This window comes from Vanessa atalanta, chromosome 7 (genome assembly GCF_905147765.1).
Source record: "Vanessa atalanta chromosome 7, ilVanAtal1.2, whole genome shotgun sequence".
Taxonomy (NCBI): Eukaryota; Metazoa; Arthropoda; class Insecta; order Lepidoptera; family Nymphalidae; genus Vanessa; species Vanessa atalanta.
The window spans coordinates 31,921-59,170 of record NC_061877.1 but is presented as its reverse complement, the minus strand read 5'-3'; the positions used below and the strand labels follow the sequence as shown (position 1 = coordinate 59,170).

General features: G+C 34.7%; 5 protein-coding genes across 7 annotated transcripts; 3 read left to right on the top strand and 2 right to left on the bottom strand.

Annotated features, from left to right (window-relative positions):
- Positions 1-3,300: 3,300 nt before the first annotated feature.
- On the bottom strand, positions 3,301-4,350 carry LOC125065409 (uncharacterized protein PF3D7_1120000-like). The gene has a single exon (XM_047672988.1). It carries the CDS (start codon positions 4,348-4,350, stop codon positions 3,301-3,303), a length of 1,050 nt encoding a protein of 349 aa, XP_047528944.1.
- A 3,503-nt stretch (positions 4,351-7,853) lies between these two features.
- On the top strand, positions 7,854-9,206 carry LOC125065378. The gene is made up of 3 exons (XM_047672945.1): positions 7,854-7,924; positions 8,005-8,097; positions 8,820-9,206. Exons 1-3 carry the CDS (start codon positions 7,854-7,856, stop codon positions 9,076-9,078), a joined length of 423 nt encoding a protein of 140 aa, XP_047528901.1. The 3' UTR covers positions 9,079-9,206.
- Positions 9,207-11,475: 2,269 nt separating this feature from the next.
- On the top strand, positions 11,476-16,797 carry LOC125065482 (juvenile hormone esterase-like). Its single transcript, XM_047673110.1, has 4 exons — positions 11,476-11,656; positions 12,212-12,385; positions 14,836-16,130; positions 16,214-16,797. Exons 2-4 carry the CDS (start codon positions 12,236-12,238, stop codon positions 16,425-16,427), a joined length of 1,659 nt encoding a protein of 552 aa, XP_047529066.1. The 5' UTR covers positions 11,476-11,656; positions 12,212-12,235; the 3' UTR covers positions 16,428-16,797.
- Positions 16,798-17,201: 404 nt separating this feature from the next.
- Positions 17,202-24,829, bottom strand: LOC125065484 (importin subunit alpha-7). 3 transcript variants are annotated; one of them, XR_007119628.1, is made up of 11 exons: positions 24,668-24,828; positions 22,369-22,542; positions 22,042-22,254; positions 21,585-21,805; positions 21,390-21,499; positions 21,160-21,313; positions 20,798-21,002; positions 20,523-20,650; positions 20,054-20,220; positions 19,506-19,744; positions 17,202-18,371 (listed from the first exon to the last, which is right to left on the bottom strand). XR_007119628.1 is itself a non-coding variant. In XM_047673112.1 (11 exons), exons 2-10 carry the CDS (start codon positions 22,540-22,542, stop codon positions 19,560-19,562), a joined length of 1,557 nt encoding a protein of 518 aa, XP_047529068.1. In that variant the 5' UTR covers positions 24,668-24,829; the 3' UTR covers positions 17,202-18,371; positions 19,549-19,559. The 3 variants fall into 3 exon arrangements, 2 of the variants coding, with proteins under 2 accessions (XP_047529068.1, XP_047529067.1); XM_047673112.1 differs by having other exon boundaries at positions 19,549-19,744; positions 24,668-24,829; XM_047673111.1 differs by having other exon boundaries at positions 17,202-18,374; positions 19,554-19,744.
- Positions 24,830-26,023: 1,194 nt separating this feature from the next.
- Positions 26,024-26,381, top strand: LOC125065244. The gene has a single exon (XM_047672757.1). The coding sequence runs from the start codon at positions 26,147-26,149 to the stop codon at positions 26,321-26,323; it is 177 nt and encodes a 58-aa protein (XP_047528713.1). The 5' UTR covers positions 26,024-26,146; the 3' UTR covers positions 26,324-26,381.
- Positions 26,382-27,250: the final 869 nt, after the last annotated feature.

The window sequence follows — 27,250 nt, the reverse complement described above, 5'->3', positions numbered from 1 at the left end:
TGGCAGATCGAACTCGTACTTCCACGCCTGTGACAGATAAAGGCCCACTAATTAATATCGACGCCTGTGTTGTCAACTGCGTATCGGCATCGATATTAGCTATAGAACACGTTTACATTCCGCCCTAAGGTGACTCACATCTAATTTATTTTTTTATTTATTTATTTAGACACACCAACAGCATAACATATACAGCATTCACGATAAAATCTTAAACATCTAAGTCTTAAATACTAATATGTATGCCACTTACAGGCGTGTACAACATGCAAAAAAATCTATGTTGTATACAGATCTATATTTTTAATTTTAACCTATGTGAATTATACAAAATGTTATATAACAGGCAATAGGGGAAAACACTTATTTTACACATCTAATTAGGAATCTTTTCCATCAAAAGTGCACGAAACTGGCTGAGTCCAAGGGAGAAAATATCTCTAGGTTCGTTTGTGAGCCATGTATTAAATGTGCTACACATGCGAGGTATCGGCGATCCTTTACCATACACGGTGGTACGAAAGGGTGGTTGAAACGTAGGAATTGGATGTCGGGGAATCTTATATGGTATCCTAAATTTAAAAAGTTCAAGAAGCTGAGGGCAGTCAATGAGATTGTTGAAAATTTTATATATGAATATAAGGTCCAACAATACTCTACGCTTACTTAAAGAAGACATTTTAAAATGCTTTAATTTTTCTTTGTATGATAGCTTTTTCTTTCCGAGTTTTTCGAAATATGATAAGTGCCATAAAAATCTTTTTTGGACCCTTTCTATTCTTAGTGTGTGAGTAGCATAGTGGGGCCTCCATACAACAGGACAATATTCTAATAGACTGCGAACTAGGGCGTTATACAACGTTATACGTGTCTGAGATCTTTTAAAAATTTTGCTATTTCTGATAATAAAACCCAACATCCTAGATGAACGCTTAACAATATTATCTATATGAGGCACAAAAGTTAATTTTCTGTCCACTATTATTCCTAGGTCCTTAATTTTGTCCACCTCTTGAAGTGCCTTGCCATGGATAAAGTATTCCGACGCATTTGAGCAATTTTTGCGTGTAAATTTTATAAAGAAGCATTTATCTACATTTAGTTCCATTCCATTAACTTGACACCAATTACACAACCTATCCAAATCGTACTGCATCATGAGGACATCGGCTTCAGATTTTATAGTTCGGGCAATTTTCAAATCATCGGCGAACAAATAAGGCGTTGATGAAACAAAGCTATTAGGCAAATCATTGATATAGATATTAAAAAGGATTGGTCCCAAATGGGAGCCTTGTGGGATTCCCGAGGTAACACTAAAAAGCTCCGAATCATAGCCCTTTACAACTACGAAGAAAAACCTATCAGTCAGATAAGAGCGAATCCAATTGCTAAAGTTTCCTGTAAAACCGTATACAGCTAATTTCTCAATGAGAGGTAAGTGGGGCACCTTGTCAAAGGCCTTGCTGAAATCTGTGTAAATAACGTCTACTTCATCATGTTTGTCAAGAGCTTCTGCAATGCCTTCAACAAAGGTAACCAGGTTTGTGCATGTGGATTTAGATTTTACAAAACCATGTTGGTGATCACTAGCATATTGATGAAAGTGGCTTTGAATTAATGGACAAACAACTGATTCAAATACTTTTGCCAATGTCGATAGGATTGAAATAGGCCGATAATTTTTGACAAAATTCTTGTCACCTGATTTATAGACAGGTATGACTTTTGCAATTTTCCAGTCTCTAGGAAAGGTGCCTGTATGTAATGAATAGTTAAAAATATAATGTATAGGTGCGACCAATGGTATGGCACAGTTTTTGATAAAAATTGGCGGTATTCCATCGGGACCCGAACCCTTATTAACATTAAGTGACTTTAGTTTTTTTAAAACGGTTTCATAAGATATTTTGGGATCACTTAGACAGAAGCTGTTTCGTGCTATATCGATGAGATTCAGATTGATTACATTTCTTATATCAGGGTCTGCTGTGACGTAAGATTTAGTAAAAGAGTCAGCAAATAGGTTGCATATAGCCGTTCCATCGGATTCGTATGTCACGCCATTTGTCATTATGTTTGGATAAGTGTTTACTTCATCTTTTTTGGAATTCATATATGACCAAAAGTACCTGGGGTTATTGTGAAGCCTCTGTTCAGTTACTTCCATATAATTATTATAAAGTTTTTTTTCTAAATTTTCGCATCTGTTACTAATTAGTTTGAATTCAAGCTCGTCCCGAGGATTCTGATATTTTTTGTATCTGATACGTAGATTGTTTTTTTCTCGCAGCAATTGTTGAAGTGATTTATTAAACCAAGGAGGTAGATTATTCGGCTTAAGCTTCATAACAGGTACATACTTATCAATGACATTATTGAGTGCTCCATAAAACGTTTTCACAATTTCATCAATATTAACGCAGCCGGCAAATAATTGTTGCCAATCCATTACAGAAAGTGCCTTGTTTATAGCACAATAATCAGCTTTGTAAAAGTTTTTTTTTTTACTATTTAGGTTCTTACTAAGTTTGCAGCTCATATTAAATAAAATTTCAATGTCTAGAGGGGGGTGTTGAGGATCAACAACAGAAAGAATACAGGCAGATGCTGAAACATTACATGTCGGTAGGTCAGTCAGTACCAGATCAAGAATTCTTTGATTATTGTTAGATATCAAATTACATTGACTAATGTTAGCAAAATTGATGAAATCTGTAAGCATTGTGTTTAATATCGTGTTAGGAGTATATGGGTTATTTTTCCTCATAGCTACCCAATCTATGGTTCCAAGATTAAAATCACCAATTAAACAAATAAATCCGTCAAACCTATCCAGAACAGAGTTACAGTTTTCAATAAAGTGATCTAGTATATGGCGTTGAACTGGGGGAGGTAGGTAGGTAGCACAGATTGCAAGCTGTTTTGAAGAATTTCCATCTGAAAAATCCAAGACGACCCAAAGATCTTCACATTGACTTTCCCAATTAGACATGCGGCAGGCTGAGAATTTCCTGGAAACAGCAACCAGTACTCCTCCCCCATCCTTCAGACCGTGGAATCCTGAAGTCTGTCTATCCCTCCTAAAAACTTCATAACGGCTGTCAAACAGTTCCGTACTTAACACATTTTCATTGAGCCATGTTTCGCATAAAACAACTATGTCATAATTAGTTAGCAGTAATTTACTGAGAAATGCTTGAGTTTTGGTTCTGAGACCTCTTGTATTTTGATAGTAAATAGATATACTATTCATAATGTTGGTTGAAGCTACTAAAGTATGTGTAGATTATAAAAAGGTTATTTTAAGTTATTAAGAACATTATTGTCCCTAACAAATATGTAGCCCGTGTCATCACTTTTACGCATAAATATACGTCCACCTCGAACCCACACGTATTTATAACTCTTTTCTTTCGCTGTCTGTCTGGCTGCCGCATGTAATGATTTGTTTGCAGGAGATAAGTGTTCCATGACGTAAATTGCTGACTTGGGCCCCATAAACCCTAGATGAGAACTATTAAGTTTGTCACTTAGGTTCTTTGGTCTGTTGAACTTTGTGACCGCCGACAAGAAGGAGTCCCGAACTCTTGTATTGCTAAGCTCCACGATTATGGAGCGTGGACGCTTAATTTCGGAATTGAGTTTGGCCGTTCTTGTCACATGGACAATGTTATCATCTTTAAGATCAAGTCCAACTACTTCGCTGAGTTTTTTTACAACGCCAATCAAGTTCTCACTTTTTTTCTCGGGTACGCATTGAATCTCAATGTTTTTACAACGAGCATTTTGTTCTAATAAATTTATACGTGCGGTTAGGTTTATAATATTTGATTGCATTTCGCTCTCATGTTTTTGCAGTGTTTTTATTAGCTCATGGTTCTCTTTATATTTTTTCACCATATCCTCCACTTGATCACTCATGTGATCCATAGCTTTATTAATGCTTCTCATTTCTTCCTTCACCGATAGTAACTCGCCACAAAACTGCTTCTTAAAGTCATCCATATGCTTTAATAAAATTTCTTCCATAATTTCTCGAATTTCCTCTCGTGTTACAGGATAATCCTGTTTATTTGGCGGGGATGACAACGCAGGTCTTTTTGTTGGTCGCAGGGTAACATTTTGGGCTGTACGAATAGGTGTGTTGTCATTTTTGGAAACTTTTGGTGTTGATTCTCGACAACGGGGGCACAACCAATCCTTTGGAGCTTTTGTGGATGTAGGTTTGTTCTTTCCCGCAAAAAGGCACAGATGGTGATACGCTTTTTTGCATTTCGAGCATTGAGTATAATTGACATCATCGTTGCCAGCACTGCAGCAACCCCACTCCAAATTTACCGAGGTCATTCTCAGACAATTCTTAGTTTTATCGTTCTAAATAAAAGATAATAATGAGAATGCACCGTAAAAAATGCTCCCTATAATCTGATATAAATTAATATTAGCATAAAAGCACAGTAATAAATGCTCCGGTCGCCGCTTTGCATACGCGTAAGCTTGGTGTCGCGGGAAGAAGGTCTTAAGTGATGCGGGTTTCGAACACACTTACGCGTTTCGATCAAACGTTTGCAATATCCAGTAATGTGGGTACTTTCCTTTTACACAGCACTTAGTACTTAGGTTTTTAGGTCCAGAATCAACGCTGCATGCAAAAACTATTACGCTTACTTATTGCTCGTTGATTGTAATTCACTTTTATCAAAAATGTACATGTTATCGACCACTTTTTCCACTAATAATTATAATTTAAACACAGCGTGCACAACATAGATGTTACTCCGTTGATGAAAAAACATTTTTATATTTTTATATAAAAAATATTTAATACATTGTACGAGAACATTCCACTAAGTCACACCATATGTTTTTAAAAAGTACTTTTACTAAAAACATCCACTTGGTACTGTAAATAATTCTTCCCGTTCTGTTACTAGTTCGAATCCGTTTTTCGACGACAATGTATGTATGTACTTAAGTACTTGTTGGTCTTGGCTGGCGCATAAGGCTGCAGGTCCCGAAGTTAGTAATGCCGACTCGGGATAGGATACACGCGGCTGGTCTTCAACTGTTTCGTAAAGGTATCCTCACAAAGTTTTTTTTCAACGCCAACCAGATTAATTATAAACACAAAAGGTACTCTTAATTTATATCTCTTAAATCAACAACATGCTATGAACTCGAATAATGTAGAAGTTCTATAATAATCAGATAAGTAGTTTTGTGTGAAAACGCATAAAACAAGGAACAGAACAACGAATACCTCAGTGACTTTATTGTGCCTAATTTTTTTTTGTTTATTTTGTTTTTAATATGCTAGTCGTCACAAACATTCGTGTCTTAAGGTTGGCATCCAGACGTTGCAGTATTGATGCCCGACGTTCCAACTAAACTTAGTTATTATTTATATAAATAATACCCGTAATGCTAGAGGTAGGTGAAATCGTGTCGAATGTTAGTTCACCTCGCAATGATTTTAATTATTATCAGGAAAATGTTTTGATTGGACGCTCGAGAGCCAACCAGCGCGAGGGCGATTGCGGAAATTTATTTCAAATGTCATTTGAATACTTTTAAAGCGACGTTCCAGTTACAAACGACGAAAAAGTTATTTCTCCGATACTGTAATGCACTTAATGAAGTCGGCGATTGATTGACTTCCCTGATTCAACAGTAGGTATTGTGTAGTAGGGAGAACAGTCACCATACACGACACGAAAGCAAAAATTAAAAAAGTATACATTTGTTACCAGCAGGAAGAAATCCAAATACAGGAACTTAAATTATGTTGCGTAGTGGACGACATGATGATCATTATGTCCGCTGGTAGTCCGTAGGTTGTGACATCACATAGCCTACGACCAGCGGACAGTTGAGATGATTTTAACGATATCTCATTTGTTGAATTATGATATGATATGTAGTTTAGTAGTTAAGCTTGAACATGCATTTATTATATTCCGGCTAAAATTCTTACTCTACGTAGCCGGATAAAAAGTAGTAAGTAGTTCTGAAAAAACTAAGTGATGCTATTGATACATATAAACTTTATATACTTGTAATGGGCTGTATGCGGGGAAGTCTGTGCCTAGCATACGTCACGTTCTACTATATCCCTTTCCTGTCGGTGTGTGTCCTCGTAGAAATTAAATCTCTTGTTGTGCTGAACAAAAGGAATCTCGTAAATTACTTTGATTTGCGTGTAGGCATATGATGGCGTTATTCAGTTAGACCTGATTACTGACACACTTACTACACTGTGTACACAATTATGTCCGATATTATTAAATAAATAAATTAATTATTATTTCTACCGAAAAGAACGCGCAAGAAATTCAATAGATAACCTTTTCATGGAACGCAGACCACTTCAAGAAATATAAATACAGTTTTTAGCTTTGCCCGTTAATAAAAATAGTATCAAAACGTTCATAAATAAGATTTCAATATAATATAGAGCTAATAAAGAAGCACAGAGTATAAATGGATCGAGGCTTAGACTTAGATTGGGACTTATGCATTTCCTGCAGGAAAAATAACAACATTACTTTCGACTTTCATTTCACTGGCATATTTACGTATTATATTATTCAATAGTACCTACTGACTCTCTACTGTGGTCTCGGAAGAATTCATATTTCGAGATCGTGGTTATTGTTACTTTAATGTCTTGTAAAAAAACCGAACCATAATTACTGATAAGATTTTATTCGAATAAAGTGTACTTTATGATTTTATTGTGCGGACAAACATTATTTACAAACCAATTTAAGTTACCTGAATCTCTATTTAATACTCAAAATAATTTATAACGGACAAAGATATCGAGTAAAAAAACAAATGACGAATACTCTAATTTCACACAATCACTTCTTTTAATTTTCGGTGTAGCCCACAGGTTCGCAACACGCGAAGATATCGAGTGATATATGTACGTACAGAGAACAAGTTGTTTTGTACTGTTATTCCACTGGTGGTGGCATAGATTTTCAATTTAAAATTGAACCACGAGATATATCCAATCGAATTAAAATAGGATTATTAGAGTGGGTTCATAATCATTGAGACTATCTCGGAGTATACACACAAATAAATAGATCGAAATGAGAGCCTCATTCTATTTCCAATTCCCCAAAATAGATCTTTCACGGATATTAATTTCTAATAGTAATAAATAAAATTAACACGAAATCTCTTTTCGGATATCGGAAATTAAATTAAACTATAACAGCAACCTCTTAGAAACATAATCTTAAAATATATTTTCGTCGAAATTTAATTTCCCGATACAACTTGCAGCGAACTAAATTGAAAGTCACTTGAGAAATGATTTCTCCAAGTTATCGCCCGATCGCCGCGAGCCCGCAGCGCGTGGCGGGGAGCTGCAGCGTACGTACGGACTCGTACGCGCTAACGACATCCGATGACATTCACTTCTTTTATAACAAGTTAAAAATGGTTTTTTTCTTGTAAAACATATCGGGACATTCAATATATACTTTTGTAATAGCATTAGTCTCCAATTTTTTTATAACTTAGACAAATGTTTGCCTCCTCTGCCGCTAATGCTTCACTGCTGTTAGAAAGAGTACCCGAGATTCACATTTTCGCTTTTATGTGGTAATTACTCTTAATAAATTTGGGTCTGTATAATAAGTTCTGTTTAAATAAAATCGATCCGTCTTCAAAATGTAACTCAAATATTTTTAGGAAGCTATAGTAGGTATATTTGATATCATAAATTCTACACAATATAAGTATTTCAATAAAATAAAAGATTTATTTGTTTCATATTATTGATAAATTTCGTAACATTTTAATGCCTCGATCACGCGTCAACAGTACAATACGAAATGCGCCTTTTGAGAGTATTAATAGTCGTCACACAAATATCGACGTTGCTATGCTTTGATAACTTCTTGAGGTAATATTTTTAAAAACAATCATATTTTTATTACTTTAATACTTATTTATTTATTATACTTATTTTTTTTTCTTTTAAAGAGTGCAACAAGCATCCAAGGTAGCTAAGGGTGTGTTTGACACTTACTGGAAACTGTACATAACATGCATTATAACATCGATGCCGCATGAAAGGTGAGAAAAAACTCGATAAAAAATAGAATGTACGTTAATAAAAACCTGCTTAAGTCGCATTTATACATAATTCTTACCCGGCACAAAAATAATCGTCAGGAAGCCGAACTGCGTCGGATGACGTTCTGCCATATAAGTACATCAGTCTTCTACTTCTTACATTGCAAACGCTAGCTGACACTACGAGATAAATCAAAATAATCTACTACAATATTGTACACATTAAAAAGGTCAAAAAAAAAGTTCAGGATTGTAAATGTCTGTCTCTCAGAGATAACACACAATAACCATTTTTTATCCTTTACTTTTTACGAGAAATAATGGCTTATTTACGGAGCGATTTTAAGCAATACAGCATTTATCCTTATCCAATTAAGTACCTCAAATAAATTGTTTATTTAATATAGATCAATATGGCCCTTTACAGTGTGCAATTTAAATGAATAATTTTGAAGATTTGACAGATTTAAAACAGACATAGAGCGGTTTGCATTGTTCTAATGACAAAAAAACTGTAAACGTTGGATATAAAGACATTCTTTCGTATATTTAGTATCAGCATTGCACGGCGGCATCGTACGTCCGTGCGGATCCGGGGCCGGTCGCTTGTACATAATATTTCGCTCCAGAACTTCTAATTAAGACTCACGCCGAGCAGTGAGTAATTTACAGGATTATTTTTATTAGTATGTATTGTAATTTAAAATAACTAATGTTCTCAGGTTTATGTCGGACAACCTCCATAGTTACATTAATGCGTTTTCCAAGACGACTGTGGGACACGCTCCACAGTTTACGGCTAATCGAAAATTCTTCGCTAACATGATAAGCACGCCTGCCTTTAAGAAGACACTGATGAAAGATATCCGCGTTTTGCAAAACAATTTACTGGAAAAGATTAAGTTTTGTGACGAATCGGTAGTGAATCAAGATATTTTAAAACAATTGTACGATCGAGAAGTTGATCAAACTAAGCTATAAGCCGGTGACAATAATTATTTAACTTAAGATGTTTATGTTGAAGTAGAATTATTTCCACGCAATACTTTCTAAATATAATCTGACTCATAACATAACCTGGCAGTTTTACAATGTGTATTTTTATAGGTTTGTACGTGATATGTGGAGTATCTGTCTATGTATTTAAGAATAATCTTTCACATACACAAATAAAGGTTTTTATGATGATATATTTTACAATAATATACAGCTAATTTATTTATGTTTTTGTGCTTTAATTTATTTATTCTACGAGTTTGATCAGTACAAAGATGTTCTTGGTGAAGTAGGTATCCACCTTATTTAGACTTCTCCCACGAAACTAATAAATACCTATAATAATAGTACGGAGACTGTTTCTTAATAATAGTTTATTTTATAATAATACGTCTTGATTAAAATTGCGTAAGCGTAGAATTTACTTAAATGCTAACTCTTAGTCAATTACCTACTCGTACATACGTAGATACCTATATTATAAATGACACATTACACGTATAATTTCACATCAATTAACATTTTATATATAAATTAAAATCAATTGTAACGGCTCTATTAAATAAATCAGCGAACATTCCAGCAGGTTTACAATTTTCCTAGATTACCTTTATCACCCGGCATATGTAGCAAATTGGGATGAAAGCATCATTCGTAACCTCATTACAAAGGCCGTCGTCTGCGACGTCGCATTAAATGGAGTGCAGCTCGACAATACACTTTAATAGTGGCTATAATTTACCCCGAATGTTTGTTTTAATACGAACTCGGGTTTTGTGAGCGCAAAATATCGCTAAGCGCGTTAAGTGTTATAACGCGCTTAACTATCAAATCTTACAATTATTCTCATAATTTAATTATAAGTTAAGGGTGAATGGTATTTTAATTATTAAAAAACGATGAATGTTAATCTGATTTTGAGTAATAACCATTTCTACTCGGTGTCAAATCAATTGAACTTGAGTCCAATTGAAGTAATGTCTTTTTTGATATATTTTTTTAAATTGACGTTTAAAACTGGAAAATAAATGTGTTCTTGAGTAAAAACAATTCTTCAAATAGTGTGTTTTCGTTTACTCGGGGATATCTCCAAAGAATAATCTATTCAAAAATAGCATAACATTTGTCAAAGAATAAAAATACTTGTCAAAGATCATATAACTAAAAAATATTCCGTGAAAACTCTGTCAGTCTCATTTGGACATAAACGGATCTGAAGGCAATGACAGAATCAGGTCCGCCCTTAGGGTGATTAGGGGCATTCGAGATTAAACACAAAGAGTACTAAGCCATTAACTACGCTAAAGATTTTATACTACTACATATATTCAAATTATTAGATATTAAGGAATAAGGATCTCCGTGGAAGTAGCCAAATTAAAAATGGATGTAATTTTTAATAATCCTGTATTATATTTACTTAATAATGTCTTAATAATAATCTCAGCGCCGTTTCATAGACCAATCATACATTATAATATGTGTATATACTTCGAACCTCAACAATTATTATACTATACCTATTTTAATGTTACATATTCTTATAAAAATAGAATCAAATATTACACTTTAACACATAAGTTGCTCCAATTGATCAACAACTGACATAGGCTACGAGAGAAGCTACACTTTTACAGGATTGATATTAATGGAAAGTGGTGTCTCAGGCTCTGGTCTCTAGTATATTTGGGTATTTTTTTGGTCTATTTCTCTTCCTCTTTTATAAATAACTTCTAAATCATAATTTTGGTAACAAATACAAGTAAAACGCGATTAAGTTCATTTAAAGCATTACTGATAACATGCCACGCGGATACCTCCAATCCTTTGTGCCCTATATTTTTTTCAGAGAACAGTGTTAGAGGTCCGTTGAGCGTAACTTCTCGTCCCGCACTAATTTATGAAGCGACAAAGGGGTCGATAGATTACATATAAAAATTGTTAAAAAGTATTTAAAAAAAAATTCTGCACAAATAAGTCGAAGGATCTCTTATTATTATGTTACTTGTAGATATTGTAATAGCTAATTGGACCGTAATTTTAACAATAACCTGTTACCCGGCTATTAAGGTCCTAGCTCTTTGACTTGACATTGTATATAATTTTACATCACAGGATCACAAATCGAAGTTTTAGAATAATAGTAAAGTTATATCACAAAATAATATTACATTTGCCATATTGTTTTAGATATATCCAGTTGTGTTCTATAATTTCGAATTACATCGTTATTAAAAACTCTTACTTATTTTTCATCGTATGAACATAAGATATTTTGCGCCTATCTAAATACTAAAATATTCAAAAATATGTCAACTGTCAAGCTTCAAACTTCAAATTGACATTGGTATTGCAACTACAATCCAATGTCCAATCGTCATTCGTCCGTCCCGTCACTACTCACTGTCACTACTCACCCAGTACTCACTACATATACAACTGATAATTACCTTGATACCTTCACGGCTCAAAAAAACAAGATAATTGCCTTGAAATAAAACATAATTTGTTTCAGTTTGATGTTCATTTACTTTAAGTACACAAGTGTTGGACATGTGAAGAGGTAATGTTGTGAAAGCCATTCTATCAACATTTAATTTCCTGAGTTCATTCTAAATATTATTGCAGAGGACATATTAGTATTAACAAACAGTGTATCAACTGAAGTGGTGTGTGAACTGTGATGTTGTGCACATTGCACAATTGTATTATGATTGACGACTGAAGCTAACAATGTCTTTATTATTAATAACAGTCACTGAAAAAGTGTGCTTTAAAACACAAAAAATATTTCGATATGTAAACATCTAAATAAATTTAAGAAAATTAATGATGATTGGCGTAATGAGCTCATATTATGAAATAACATCTAACCTCTGAACTTTCGGCAGTAAAATGGAGGAATACTAACAGTATATCTTTATGAATAAAATGATATCAGAATGATAAGCAAAGTATTGTAAATATAATTAAAACCATTTCATTTATTTCATGGAATGTTCTTACTATGTACTGACAGTCAATCTAAGCATAACCAACAATTAAATTCATAAGTCAAACTTCATATCCAAAAAATGAATAGTTTGAATGCATAAAACAAATGGTATTTAACTTTCAGGAGAAGGAAGATATCAAAGTAACAATGGAAAATATACCAGACGATTGTAAGTGCATAGTGGAGACGAAAGATGGACCCATATGTGGTTATGTTGACAGGAGAGAAGAAGGGACATATTATAAATTTAAAAGAATTCCTTATGCTAAACCACCTTTACATAATCTGAGATTCATGGTGAGTATTGAAAATATTATTTTAAAAGAATGGTACTTAATGAATATTTCTATATATCTAGGAGGTTAGGGTACTTAAAAAGAGTAAAGGGGCTTTTCAAGAAAATACCTTCTATGACTAGTACGAAATCTCAACTGATAGTCTTTTAAACTAAAAGTTAAATGACATAAGAACTAGTTACAAAAGATAAGTTTTTTCATATAAAGTCAATTAAAAATCTATAAAATTAAATTACAATTCATCACAGCCCCTCAAAATTTATATATTTGAAGATAAAAATAGGCTTTTGAATACAAATATTTACACTAGCTAATGTCACAATAATTCCTTGAAATGGCTCCATAGAAGATACAGCCACATGTTTCTTGATGCACCTAAACAAAGAACCCTGGTCAAAGAATTGAATTTTAAGACTTTGCCACAATTCTTTATTTGTTTTTAAGACATTCACACTTGTACTTAAATGTGACTCGGTACATAACATCATGTACATTAAACAGCCTATAACTCTCAGCTCTATATTTTGTTCAGAGTTTAAAGCTTCATGTGTAAGTTTGTTCTGTAAAAACGAACAGACCAAAATTCGTACACATTGAATTTTAATATATATATTTAACTTATGATACTTAAATATTACACCTAGATACTTTTAAACAGAGAAAACCTCGAATGTCTTTTACAACATCATCCTAAATTTGCTAATGATTTAGTTTCAATATGTGCTGATATAAATATTTGTTCATTGTATTTATATCAGCACATATTGAAACTAAATCTAACATACAAGTATGTAAATATTGTATGAACACCTATTTTTATAGGTTTCACACAAATCATCAGATAGTGATATGGTATCAAGAATATTCAAACATTTTATTCGATTTTAAATTACAAAATGTTACTTTTACTAACATGAACCCAACGTCCATGCTATTATTTATAACTTTTTATCACTATTATACACATTGTAAAAACAGTGACTAACATCCAATGAAGCCACAAAATTAATAATAACTAAACTATTTCTATACAAATGCCTCGCATTAATACATCACCTCATGTATCCATTATTTTGACATGATTGTTGATAACGGGTGCACCCAGCACGGAGCATCTTCGACACGAACAGTAGATTGTAAGGTACTTCAGGACAGTAGATCAGATCCTCCAAGACGACTGACGTACATTGATCCCTTTCTACTAGCAGCGAGTTTAATTTAATAATAGTGCTTATATTCGTGTATTTTACAAAACAAAACTGCCTATTTTTAATGTAATCCGAAGCAGCAGTTCCACCCGGTGGTAGTCACAAATGAAAAGCTGAAATAACCAATTGACGTCGAAGGTTATTTGCCAGAGCCAAAGCCGATTAGTCGCCTTTAAGTCGTCTTGATGAAATCAAATGCAAGGTTAAACATACAAAGTTAAACCATCTTCCTTTAATATTTCGTTTGCAGTTACAATTCCGTCGTGAGATGATGGTAGAATAAGTAGAAGATGAGCAACTTTTTCGGCTTCTGTGATTAATTCATTAAAAAAAAGCAAAATATTAAATAGGAAGGCCTTCGAAACTTCAACCACATTTTGATAATTTCTTGCGCCAGTTTTGGTCGCTACAATTTCCGCATTTTTTTTGCGAATAGATCTTCCTTCCCGAAACCAAGAAAAAGACAAACAAACTTACAACAATAACACTTTTAGCGTACGTATTGTTTACCACACATTCGCTGTTCGGTATGATAGGATCGTTTTCAATCCCTTCTTCTAATTACAACGTTTAATTCAGATAATATAGTTTCCACTGTATTTTTCGCCAATGAAGGATTTGATATAACGTCTAATTTTTAAAACTTCTTTGATTACTTACGTCGATCTGTTTAAGCATATAAGTATGTCACTATAAATTTGACTAGTTTAATGTTTGCCGAACACAAGGCTTTCTAAGTTATCGGTATTTAAATAAAATTTAATTTACCTAAAAAATATTTTGATGACTTGATGGATAAACTTATAAATTTATAATTAAGGGCTATTCTCATCAAGATGGACCATCTGCTTGAACAGAATACGGCGGCCGAACGTGCGTTTTCACTACCTGCAGTTAATGTGGCCCTAACTGAATATTACTGGCCGGCGGTTTTTTTATAGTTAAAGTCGAATATTACAAAACTACTATTTACAAAATATTAATTTTTGCCAGCAATTAACAATCTACAAAATCAACTTATAATACAATAGACAACGTAGTGTATTCTGAAGCAAATAAAATGTTTGTCACCATGGGGTACAATTAAATATTCCCCTTACCGGTCACTTTTAAGTTTCAATTATACCATCTTGAAGCCTTCCTAGAGCCGAGCCTATTCATTTTTCATTTACTTTTGGTTTACATTTTGTATATATATATTATACACGACACTGAATTTAATTTATGAATATCGTTTTTTTAGCCGCCAACTCTAGGAAAGCCATGGACAAATGTACTGGATTGTACGCAAGACGCACCTGTACCGCTGAGCATTAACCTCGACGAAGTTATTGTTGGATCAGAAGATTGTCTTTATATAGAAGTATCCAGTCCGAATATAAAACCCAAAAAATTAATGCCAGTAATGTTCTGGATTGGCAGTTTTAACTATGTGTATTATTGTGATGAAGTGTTCGATCCCACACTTATCAATAACCAAGATATTGTTTTTGTACGATGTGGCTTCAGACTGGGACCAATGGGATTTCTTTCAATCAATGAATTCAATGCTCCGGGTAATATTGGTCTCAAAGACATTGTAATGGCTCTGAAATGGGTCCAGAATAATATTAGCATTTTTGGTGGCGATCCTAATAATGTTACACTTTTTGGAAGCAGTACGGGAGGTTCTACCGTTCATTTCATGATACTGTCGCCAATGACGACAGGTCTGTTTCACAAAGCCATCATACAAAGTTCTACTGCTCTAAACAGGTGGTCCTTAGAAAAAAACCCGACCCATGCAGTCACAGGCTTAGCAAAAGAGTTAGGTATAACAAAAACAGATAAAATCGAAATAGTTGAAGAATTAAAAACTGTACCAGCGATTGATATCATGGAAGGCAATTTAAAATTATCAATGCCGATGGACGGAGACGTCACTTTTGATTCGTTGTTCAAACCATGTATTGAAAAGGAGTTTGAAGGACAACCAGTATTTTTAAGCAGAACTCCATCAATCATACTGAAGTCTGGTAATTTTAATAAAGTTCCAATAATTATCGGGAGCAATAACACTGAAGCCGCAGTGCTGCAACATTTCCAGCATGACTTTTATGAAGACTTTGAAAAATTTAATCAAGACATCTCTTTGCTCGTGCCGAAATATCTCGCTCTTGATACAGATTTGTCGAAAAAGATTGGTCACAAACTACTGAACTTTTACTTTGAAGGAACAGAAAGCTTAAACGAGCACACGAGAGCGCAATATCTACAACTACTCAGTGACTTTAATTTCTTATTTTATGTCAATAAAACTGTTCAAATGCACAGTCAAATTGCACCCGAGTGTCCAATCTATTACTATATCGTCAACTACGCTGGCGAGTGGTGTGTACCTAAGGAACTTAGCTTCCTAAACTCTATTGGTCACTCAGGGGAACTACCTTATTTGTTCCGTATAAGGAGACCTGGTATGCCCATTTGCAAAGGAAGCCGTGACTCAGTAAAAACCAGAAACAGGGTCATTAAAATGTGGACCAATTTTGCCACACATGGGTAAGTTCGAAGTGTAATTTGTATATTATAAACACTTTTTCTGTTCATCCCTCATTTTTTGCTTTACCTTTATCTTTTTTCAGAAATCCTACTCCTGATGACAATGACCCCTTGTTACAAATAACGTGGGACCCTGTAGCAAATGAAAATACTTTAAATTACCTAAGTATAGGTTTAGAGTTAACAAAAGGTCGAAATCCATTTCATGAAAGAATGCAATTTTGGGAAGAATTACACAGGGAACACATATTTCTAAGAACATTAGTATATTTTAATGACATAGGGGTGTCGTGGTAATGAAAATATGTTCTACTTACTTCAGACAGACTGTTCAAATATTTCTACAGTACTCGTTGACGCTAATAATGAAACAACGAAACGAAAATATGTTAGATGTCTATTTTTTATGGTATTTTATAGACTATTTTTATTGAGACGGTTATAACGACGTATGACACAAAAAGTGTGTAAAGCTATGAGAAGTTGGTAGTAAAAATACGAGACTCAAATACTTTGGTGACCACAGTTAAGGTATCGTCAGGATAAATCAGTTTACAATGTTGACATTCATACATTTTATTGTTACAATTTTACAGATTGTTTTACATACAAAATATATAAAATGTTAATATAATTTATTGTTGGGATTAAACAAACTGAACACGAACATATATTTCTTTTATACTCGAGAAACTTTAAACACTCTAAAACTTTTCATAAGTAATTTCATTATTCTTAAACAGTTTCATTGTTTTACAAACATTTCATTAAAAACTATATAAGAAAACAAGTCATACTTTTATAGATACTAACTGATTAGATATATACAGTGAAATGTTTTGAGAAATTAATAATATTATAATAGTCATGCATGCAAGCTATGAGATACAAATACTGGACACCAATTTATTTTATTTTTCAGTAGTTTAAAAAAAAAGATTCACACGGATGGTAATGCTGACCGTCCACACTTCTCATTTGTCAACTCGTAAAGCTATTGGTTAACGCCGTCTAATTATTGCTTTACGTGTAATTTATTAGGTAAGTGCATTAAAAAATAAAAGTCCTTAATGTGTTGGTACCAATATTTAATTCAATATAACGAATTAAAATGTTTTTATCACATAACAACATGGAAAGTTGCTTTTAACAAATAGTTGCCAATAAAAACATAATTTACAATAAAGAAAGAGCTATACCATGGTCACTTTCTTAGTGCAATGAATACACACAATATATAGTCAAAGTCAAGGTCAATTAACATGGTCACTTCAAAAGGTTATTCAAAACTGATTAACATTTAATTTTTCTATGAACAGCTTGATGCATCTCTTTCACAAAGAAGTTTTATCTTGAGGTAGAGGCTGATACCTTTAGAAACTATTTAATTTTATAATGTTCTATGACCACAACTCCATTTATTTGAGACCTGCGTCATCTATATATAGAAGAAAACCCTTACGGGCCATAGCTAAGTTTACCATATTATCAGTACATTTGTTATCCGTGTATGATTAATTTGCACTAAGCATATATTTGACTTTAAATCTTTATACCAACCAACTCATTATCATTTAATGCATATATAAAGCAATCAAGATAGATTGTATTCATTATAGTCATTTAAATAATTGGGTCGACATTATATAAATACAATATTATTTATAATATGAATAGAAACAATATCCTAGACTAAAAGCTGGGACTATTTGATGATAGCTCCTTCTGGCCGGGAGTACCCTCATGTCGTTACGTCGACACAAATGAAATTATAATAATAACGAATAGTAATAGTAGAAAAACAGTAATAGCACTCGCTATTTCAACAAACGTGGTCATTTACATATATTAATTTATTTAATAAACATATTTTTACACTAAAAATTCATGTTGATTTTTCTTCATCGTGACAGAATCACTAATGAATGCTTTTTAATGGTTTTGTTTTGTCAATCAAAGTATACCCTAAAGTAGTTCTTAAATTACAATCGTTTAATTATTATCATTAGCCTAGCGACGCTTCGTTAGTAATTTTCATATGGAAAGTGAACAGGGTATAGTTATGTTATCTACAATAGCGAAACGAAAGAAGGCGAGGTTAATTTTTTTTAATAGTTCGCGATATAAATTAATATAATGATCTAAACTACTGCATAATAAGTGCAAAATATATTTACTCTGGAGTAGGTAGTTTATTCACCAGTTCGTACAGTGACACACCACTGTCTGTTGGACAGGCATCTGTAACCAATTGCGTAACAACGCTATACATCCTAGAAAATAATCTGTAAACTTAATCAACAAGTATGTATGTTTTCACTTCAATTCCGCCCATTGGCATAGACATACTCTTTAAGAAACATTAACCATTCCAGCCAACCTTGCAAGCTAAGATGTCGTCTTATGTGCCTGGGGTTACACTAGCTGACACTTCCAACTGGAACACAACAATACTAAATATCGCTGTTTGCCAGTAGAATATCCGATGAGGGGGTGGTATCCATCCAGGGGGCTCACAAATAGTAATAGTATACTAGATAGATGTTACTATTTTAATTTTCTTACTTCGATCAACAAAACCACTAGATAGCGCCTTACGAACAAATTCACATCATCATCATCCTCATCATCCTCCTGCCCTTATCCCAATTTTACTTGCGGTCGGCGCAGCATGTCTTCTTCTTCCATACATCTCTGTCAGATGTCATCTCACAAGTAAGATTCTTTCTAACCATATCGTCTTTCACACAATCCATCCATTGTTTCTTTGGTCGTCCCCTACCTCTATATCCATCCACATCCATACTCAAAACCTTTCTCACAACATGGTCCTCATTCCTCCGCATAACATGCCCATACCAAGACAGCCGGTTTCTAGATAGCTATCTATGCTACTAAGGGTTTTGGCTTAAGATTTTATGGTCGGCCGCCTGCCTGACACCCACCCTCCTTGGGAATGCTGTCGTGGTGGTTTACCCGCCACCGTGCGGGTAGCCCTAAGTGCAGGTTTTTTTTTATGTTATAGGGGGCAAACGAGCTGGAGGCTCACCTGATGGAAAGTGATTACCACCACACATGGACATCTGCAACACCAGGGGGGTTACAGGTGCGTTGCCGGACTTTAAGGTTAAGGTGATATGCAGTGGGCCTTGAATAGCCTTAGTCGCCTCTTACGACACCCACGGGTAGTCTTTTTTTTTACAAATTCACACTATACCATTAAATAAAAAAAAACATGTAAGGGTTTCATTTCAACCTAACCTATGCCTTCATCCTAAGCGATCGTATTGTATTAACATTCACTCGCGACCACCAACTCGCCGATGTAACATTTTTACCCGATTCAAAAAAGGAGGTTACCATCTCGATACGTACTCTGTCGTGGTATTGGAATTTCGTAGACAGATATTCCACGCACTGGCCGCTGGCTCAGAACTGGTAGCCGCCGCGCGGCACGGCGGGCTCGGCGCCGAAGGTGAACTGCTCGGCGGGCGCGTCGGGCGCCAGCCGCCCGTCCTCGCTCTCCGAGTTGAAGTAGTTCTCGATGATCTCGAACGCCTTCTGGTAGATGTCCAGGTTCTCGTGCGATTGCAGGAATTCGATTTTATCCACGCCTGGAGAGATGTCCGTTTTTTAAGATTAGCCAAATTCTAATGTTATTATGTAGGTTTCGTTTACAAGTATAAACGGTAAAAAATAAATTAGTAGTTCGAATAGAGTAATGATAAAATAAAAACAGTTAAATAGTAATATAACCGATATGCAGATATTATAGTGACCGAAATCCTAAACGAAAGAGTACATTTGATTGTAGACGTTGTGTTCATAAACAATCCATTAAGTTACTTAGTGAGTTCGTGATAATGAAGCCATTTTATGAATGAATTGATTTCGATTGCGGTAAATCCGAACTGTTTTCTTACCAAAGCATTCCTCGATGAGGACGGCGTACGGATTGAAGCGTTGGTCGGCCTGCTGACCCGCCTTCAATATATTGTCGATACCGTTCAGAGCCACTTGAACGGTCTTCATGTCGGTCAACGTCAACAGATCACAGAGCGGCGGTATGCAACCTTGGTCTACAAGATAACTGGAAGTAATTTGGAATATATAGAAAAAGAATTGAAAAAGAAGTCAAATAATACAATTTTGATCAAAAGAATCCGACACCCAACTTACTCTTCAAACTAATATGGGGCGACATGGGAAGTAAATCCTCAAAAATAAAATTTTCCAAATCGGTTCATAAGTGAGGGAGTTCTGAGGTAACAAATAAAAAATTACTCATTCTTTTTGAATTCGGTTAATAAAAAAAATGAATGCTCTTTGAAAGTGTAAAATTGGTAATTGTGCAATATGACTATGAGCAGTACATAAATGTATTCTGGTTACCTTATTTGCGCATGTGTTCCTCCACTGGTCGCATTGGTTATCGCCCAAGCGGCTTCTTTCCTAGTTTTAAATTCCGCGTTCCTGAGAATGTCTATCAACGTCGGGAAAATGTTGGCGTCTATGACGGCCTGCAAATATTATTTTTTGTAAATATTTTAAAATACACTATCGCTTCGAGAACGTGTTCATAAAATGCTCCGTCGCCTATCGACAGAATGAACGAGATCATCGGCGCCAGGCGAGGCGGGGAGGGCTATTACTATTTGTGAGCCGACCTGGATCTGCGCGGCGTTGCCGGCCGTGATGTTGGAGAGCGTCCAGCAGGCCTCCTTGCGCAGCGCCTCGGTGTCGGAGCGCAGCAGCGCGTGCAGGCTGGGCAGCGGCTTGCACAGCAGCACGGCCTGCGTCTGCACGTCGTTGCCGGTCACGATGTTGCCCACCGCGCGCAGCGCCGCCGACACCACCGTGTACTTGTTGTGTCTGCGGACAAACGCCGTTGCAGTTGCGGCCGCTTAGAGTTTGGAAAGTCTCCGGGCGGTCGGTTCCGAGAAATCTCGGAGCCGGCGCGCCGCACGGGAGCGATCGAATCGAAAGGGAACTGGGGCGTCGACGGAGCGACGGGCGGGTCGACACTGACACGAGCAACTCGACGAGGCGCCGACACACGCCGGCGTCGATGACGGCCTGGATCTTCTCGTTGGGCCCGTCCGACATGTAGGACAGCGCCCAGCACGCGTCGCTCAGCACGTCCGCGTCCGTGTGGTGCAGCAGCCGCGCCAGCACCGGGATGCCTGCGGACGGGACGGTCGAGTTCAGTTCGGACATCTCGCGTCGGCTCCGGCTCTGCGTTCGTTCGCTCCGACTCACCCGGAGCGACGGCCTCGAAGTTCGTAGGGGGGTTTTTGCCTCGACACAGGTTGGAGAGCGTCCACACGGCGTTCCTCGTCATGGACAGGCGCGAGTACTTATTGAGGATGCTGCGAACAAAGCGAGCGGCGGGTGAGTGCGGCGGGTGAGAGCGGCAGGCGGAGGCGCGGCGGCGGCGCGGGGGGCGGCACTCACTCCACGAGCGGCGCCAGCAGGCCGGCCGCCAGCACGGCGTCGCGGCAGCGCGTGGAGTCGCCCGCCACGTTGCCCAGCGCCCACACGGCCTGCTCGCGCACGTCGTCGGCGCCCGCGCCCGCCAGCGCCACCAGCACGGGCACGGCGCCGCACTCCACCACCACGCGCGTCTGCTCCGACGTGCCCGACGCGATGTTGGTCAGCGCCCACGCCGCCTCGAACTGCGCACGTCAGGCCCGTTACGGTCGTCTCGGTTCTCCTCATCCCGTACTTACACTAATTATTTTTATTTTTTTAATAAATTCGTGCATGCACAAACGAGTTACTGTTGTTTCGTTTAGATTTAAGATTAGGTGGTTAGGTGTCACTATGGCCCTGTTGAGCTCATAGTGTGCACGTCGCGACTGTGGCAGACCTTTGTGCCAGATTGTAATCTGTCGAGTCTCTGTAATCTTACCTGTAGCGTGGGGTTGGCACTGTTCGTTAGAAATTCGACGAATTTAGGAACTATTCCTGTTCGTATGACTTCGTCGATGGGAGGATTCGGTTCCCGACTTAGAAGTTTTCTAAACTTCTGCGTTGCCAAAACTTGTTCTTGGGGATTATCACCATAGAGAGCGGCGACCATCGCCGGTGTGATATCTTCGGAAGGGGAAATGCCGATGTCCTCCTGAATGCGTATAAAACTTATTTTACAAAAGATGAGTTTACACTTCAACTGCATTGAAATTTTAACAAATTTTAAGTATGGGTAGAGAGTCATTTATATATGGTCATTTATTACCTGCAGTGTGATATCAGGTGCATTAGGACCGGGCAAGTTTACGTTTCTTCTTTTAAAAAGTTGCTGCTCTCTTTTTTGTTTCCGTAGTTGCACACCCTCCTCTTCACGCCGACGACGTAATTCATCAGCACTGAGTCCCACATTCTTGTAACGATGTTTGTGACCTCCCGACATCTACAACATTAAAATTAAAATAATTAATAAAAAATAAGCTAATGAGAAATATATTGCTGGAGATGTAACCAAACAGTACATGCAATATACATGATGATAAAAGCAAATAAGAGAACACGTGCAGAACTACAACAACAGCATTTCGAGAGTTACAAGTGTAGCACTCTTTGTGACCTTGCTGAGCACTTTTATTTATTTACAATCACTGCTGATACAAACAGTGTGATTCATAAGTAATCCTTATAATAGCATGAATAATTTTAAATATTTTTATTTCCTTATTATACCTATTTATATTCAATATAACATTTGAATATTCCATATTCCTATTCAGAGTTAAAACATTTTATTACAACAAATAATAAGTCATACTGTTTTATTACTTCATTTTTTAAGTTGTGATTGCTCATTAAAATTATTGTAACACTATAACTAAAGCTGTGGAATATTTGTATTGTTTCCATGTGTGACAAGTGGTGAAACAATTATATAACATAAATAAATAATTTAATAATATCAATTTATATTTTCGAATATGGTGTCCGATTGATGAATCATATTATTTACATAGAAAATTCTTTATAAAAAATTGGGTATAATGACTTCCCTTATAGTGGCAATTTGCTTATTATGACTGATTTTTAATAAATTATGTCCGGATATAATGAACAACATGATTATTCTACACCTTCAATAATGTTCGTTGATTCCCGGCGATTTTCGGCACGTGGCTTGTTTTTGTTTTTAGTCTGAGTAAATAATTGACACTTGAAGGTCACGCATCACATAAGGGGAAGAAAGAAAGAAGTTGAGGAAGAACCTTTACCTACCACAGATGACGCATTAAAGGCTGCAGATTTGTTCATAGCAATATTGAAAATGATAATGTGACCATGGCTATGTCTTCTATACACAATAGTTTTAGAGACTATTATTACATAAAATTAAAAATTTAGATACATACATACATGTATTGTATGTACTTATTATGTGAAATTTTCGTTTGGATTTAATATACTATGTTTCTTGATTAAAATACATAAGTATATATATATATATATATATTCACAAAACGTGATTTGTATGACGTATGGTTATTATGACTTCTTGTCAATTTCTTCGATTTCATTATAAACAGATTCCACTGTATATATATACCAAAACTATACATACAAAAATTTTTACAACAGTATCATATAAGCTTTAACAAGTCTCTCATACAAAGTTTTTGTGACTCTGAGATAGTTTTACATTGTTTAGTTTGGTGCACTTCAATTGAACCTGACCTGACAATTATCTCTCTTAATTACATTGATTTATTATAGTGATATTAAGGTATATATTTAGAAAATGCAAACTATTAGTATACTATATAGCCTACGTCCATTCTCAGAATATAAATTATAATATTATGAAATTTCAAAAAATGGATTATCAGTTTATTTGAGAAAACAAAAAAATTCAATATAACCAAACTTACCTCTTTCCTATTACTAGTATCATAAACACTACATCCACATGCAGTACAACTACGTACAACATGTTATTTGTATTTAATTTTATAAGAATATAATTATAATTTATATGAAAAGATTGTTGGCATTACATTTTTTCAATGTATTTAAATGAAATATCAATTATTAAGTTATAATAAGTGTTACTGAATAAAGGTTACAATACATAAAGTATTTTGTTCATAATTATTTTGTCACACTCATTGCATAAAGTTTTAAGCACAGTATAGTAGGCATACTAATATTAATGTTTTGCAGGAAAATATACTTATTTATGATTAAAAACACCTTAATCGAACATGTATTGTTGATACAATTTGTACAAAGGAGGAAAATATACACTTAACTAATGTCACTTTTAACGATTATTTTGTTTTTAACAACGGCGAACAGATACCAGGCTATACTGACCATTTTAAAACTTAAAATACATTCTAATCACTAAACTTAAAATCCAATTTGAATGTTATAATTATATCATTACGAATAAAACATAATATGGAATACATTGGAGTCAATAAACACATTGTTAAAATTACAGACCATTTTAGTATTGACATATTCATTGTTTTTATGATTTATATTATTAATTAAATAACACGTATACTCACAATCTTAATCAATATAATCCCAAAAAAATAATAGAAAATCAATCCACCATCAACCTATTACTCAAAATTTCTATTCTAATTCAATTCACTATATTGAAGAATTTGAAGATCACGTCATAGAACGTAAATTACTTTTTATTAAAATGCAGTTATTGCAATGGATTCTGATTTAATGTATTTTTAAACTTAGTGCACACAATAACCAAAAAGCTTGAGCATATGTAATTTACACATGAAGTGATTTTAATTTTTATTTGGCAGCTCAACTATTAGCCGCATTAAGGACCTATACACACGATATTTTTTTCTTACTTCATCTATTAATAGTAATTATTATTTTAGTGTACCTCTTCACCAGTAATGACTTGCTTGTGTGAATTGTGACCAAAACTAACTTTTAATTATTCGATTTGTAATAATATATTAAAAATAAGAGCAAAATAGCGTGTTATGAATACTATGAAAATTGAAGATGAAAATAAATGTGATCAATGTTATTTTAGTAAAATACCTACTGAAATAAATAAAATCATTACGACCTAGATAATTAATTAATAACAAATTGAAAAATATTTTACATTGAAAAAGCCAAATCGGTATATCAACTTAGAAACAAAAGTGACCCTAATAACAATAGCTTTATTTAGAAATTCTATAACGTATATATTTGAAAACAATATTTTGAGTAAGCTCATTGGAAATTTATACATAATTGACAACTGGTCACTCTTCTCTTAAAATAAATATTTGGAACTTATTCCATCTGATATTATAACAAAAACTTGCAAAATATATATTTTTTAATTTACTTTTTAATGAAAACTTAAAATGAAAATTTTTACTAATGAGTTATTTACTACACACAAGATTATAAAGATGATAATAAAACTAAGAAATGCACCAGCACTATAGCATTAACTCGGAAGGAATGTTACAGTCAGGCAGTTCGCCGACCGTAAAAGCTACAAAGCAATATACCTTTTTTGTGATTTTATAATATAAAGCACTGCAGTGACTTGCAGCCGGTGTACTTTAACATAAACATAAAAAAAATATATCTGATCCATTTGATTGTTCGACACTATGTATTTTAAGATATATCTAGCTCTATTCTACTCTTGCAGAAATAAGGATTTTAATAGGATATACTGTTTGTAACATTTTTGCTCTTTCCAAAAAAAATAAATAAAATAAAAAGTTAACAAATTAAAGCCTATTTGTATTAAGTAAGTATATTTTAATTTGAAATAGATATTTTGATGAAGATCAAATTAAATTAAAGTGAAACGTGTTAAAGTGTCTCTTCTCAATTCTCATCTCCAATTGCCAAATTATTGTCAACGTCAACTTTTGAAACTCATAGTATGACATCGTACAGACAACTGTCACAGATCGAACGAAGTTAAGATTTTACGTAATCTTCTTAAGAACGGAATAGAAATAAATTCTTTTATTTCACCATATCCCGAAAGTTACAAAATGCTTGGTAGATTGGGAAGAAAACATGCGGAAATCGCAGCAAGTTACGTGTCCACAGCAGCAGGATATGGAGGTGGAGCTTTCCTCGGTTTGCTGTATTTCACTGATTGGAAGGTGTTCGTGACTTACATCCCTTTTTATAGAGGCAAATTTGAAGGACTTGAAAAAGAGGAATAATGAAAATGTCTTGATTAAGCTTTTGTTAATTTAAATAGTAATTATAAGTTATAGTTCATATGGTTATTTTATTATACCTCGTGTGGCCTCCGTACTGCATTTTGAAGTAACTAACATCGGATTTAGATAGATATTTTCCTAGTTACCGCTATAAGTGTAGTCTTACAATTATTTTTCATAAGTAAATTTATAAAACAAGTGACAAATTATAAGTCTTCCTCCTTAATCATTCGAATTTCGTTTGGTTTTCGTATTAATAATCAGTGATTCGATATATATTTTCGTATATATTGTTACGAAGTTAAAAGTAATTGAGTTTTATTAGTAAACTTTAAAAGATGGAGGTCATGATTTTGATTATACTTGGTCTGTCTTTCGACAACTTCACCATTTAACTCACTAAAGGATCAGATTATTACTTTTGCCAGTCAAAGACCAATAAATTAAAATATATGTATAATTCTAATTCTGATTATGTCTTCATGTCTGAATAAAATTGCTTGCTCTGCACAAAAATATTATTTTATAAATCTTATTTAACTTACCTTTTGTTTAATCAAAAATATAAATCTAAGTTGGGGTGTGCATTATTAATACAAGGCAAATATATTAATACTAGATTTTATTTTCTCTTTGTGTTCTCTCGGGTTGGCGGAAGAGCATATGGGATATTTGATGGGAATTGGTTTTAACCACCCATAGCCATTGACTGTTAAAAATTTAAACCATTTCTTAGAACATGGTGATGTTCTAAGAAATGGTTTAAATTTGTATGCACTACTATCCTATGCATGGTGATGCACTACTATCCTTGGAAGCGGAAAAGCGGAACACAACAATATTATGTAAGTATTGCTGTTTCACATTAGAATATTGGTTGTGTAGGTGGGACATACCCATTTGGGCTTGCACAAAGCACTACCACCA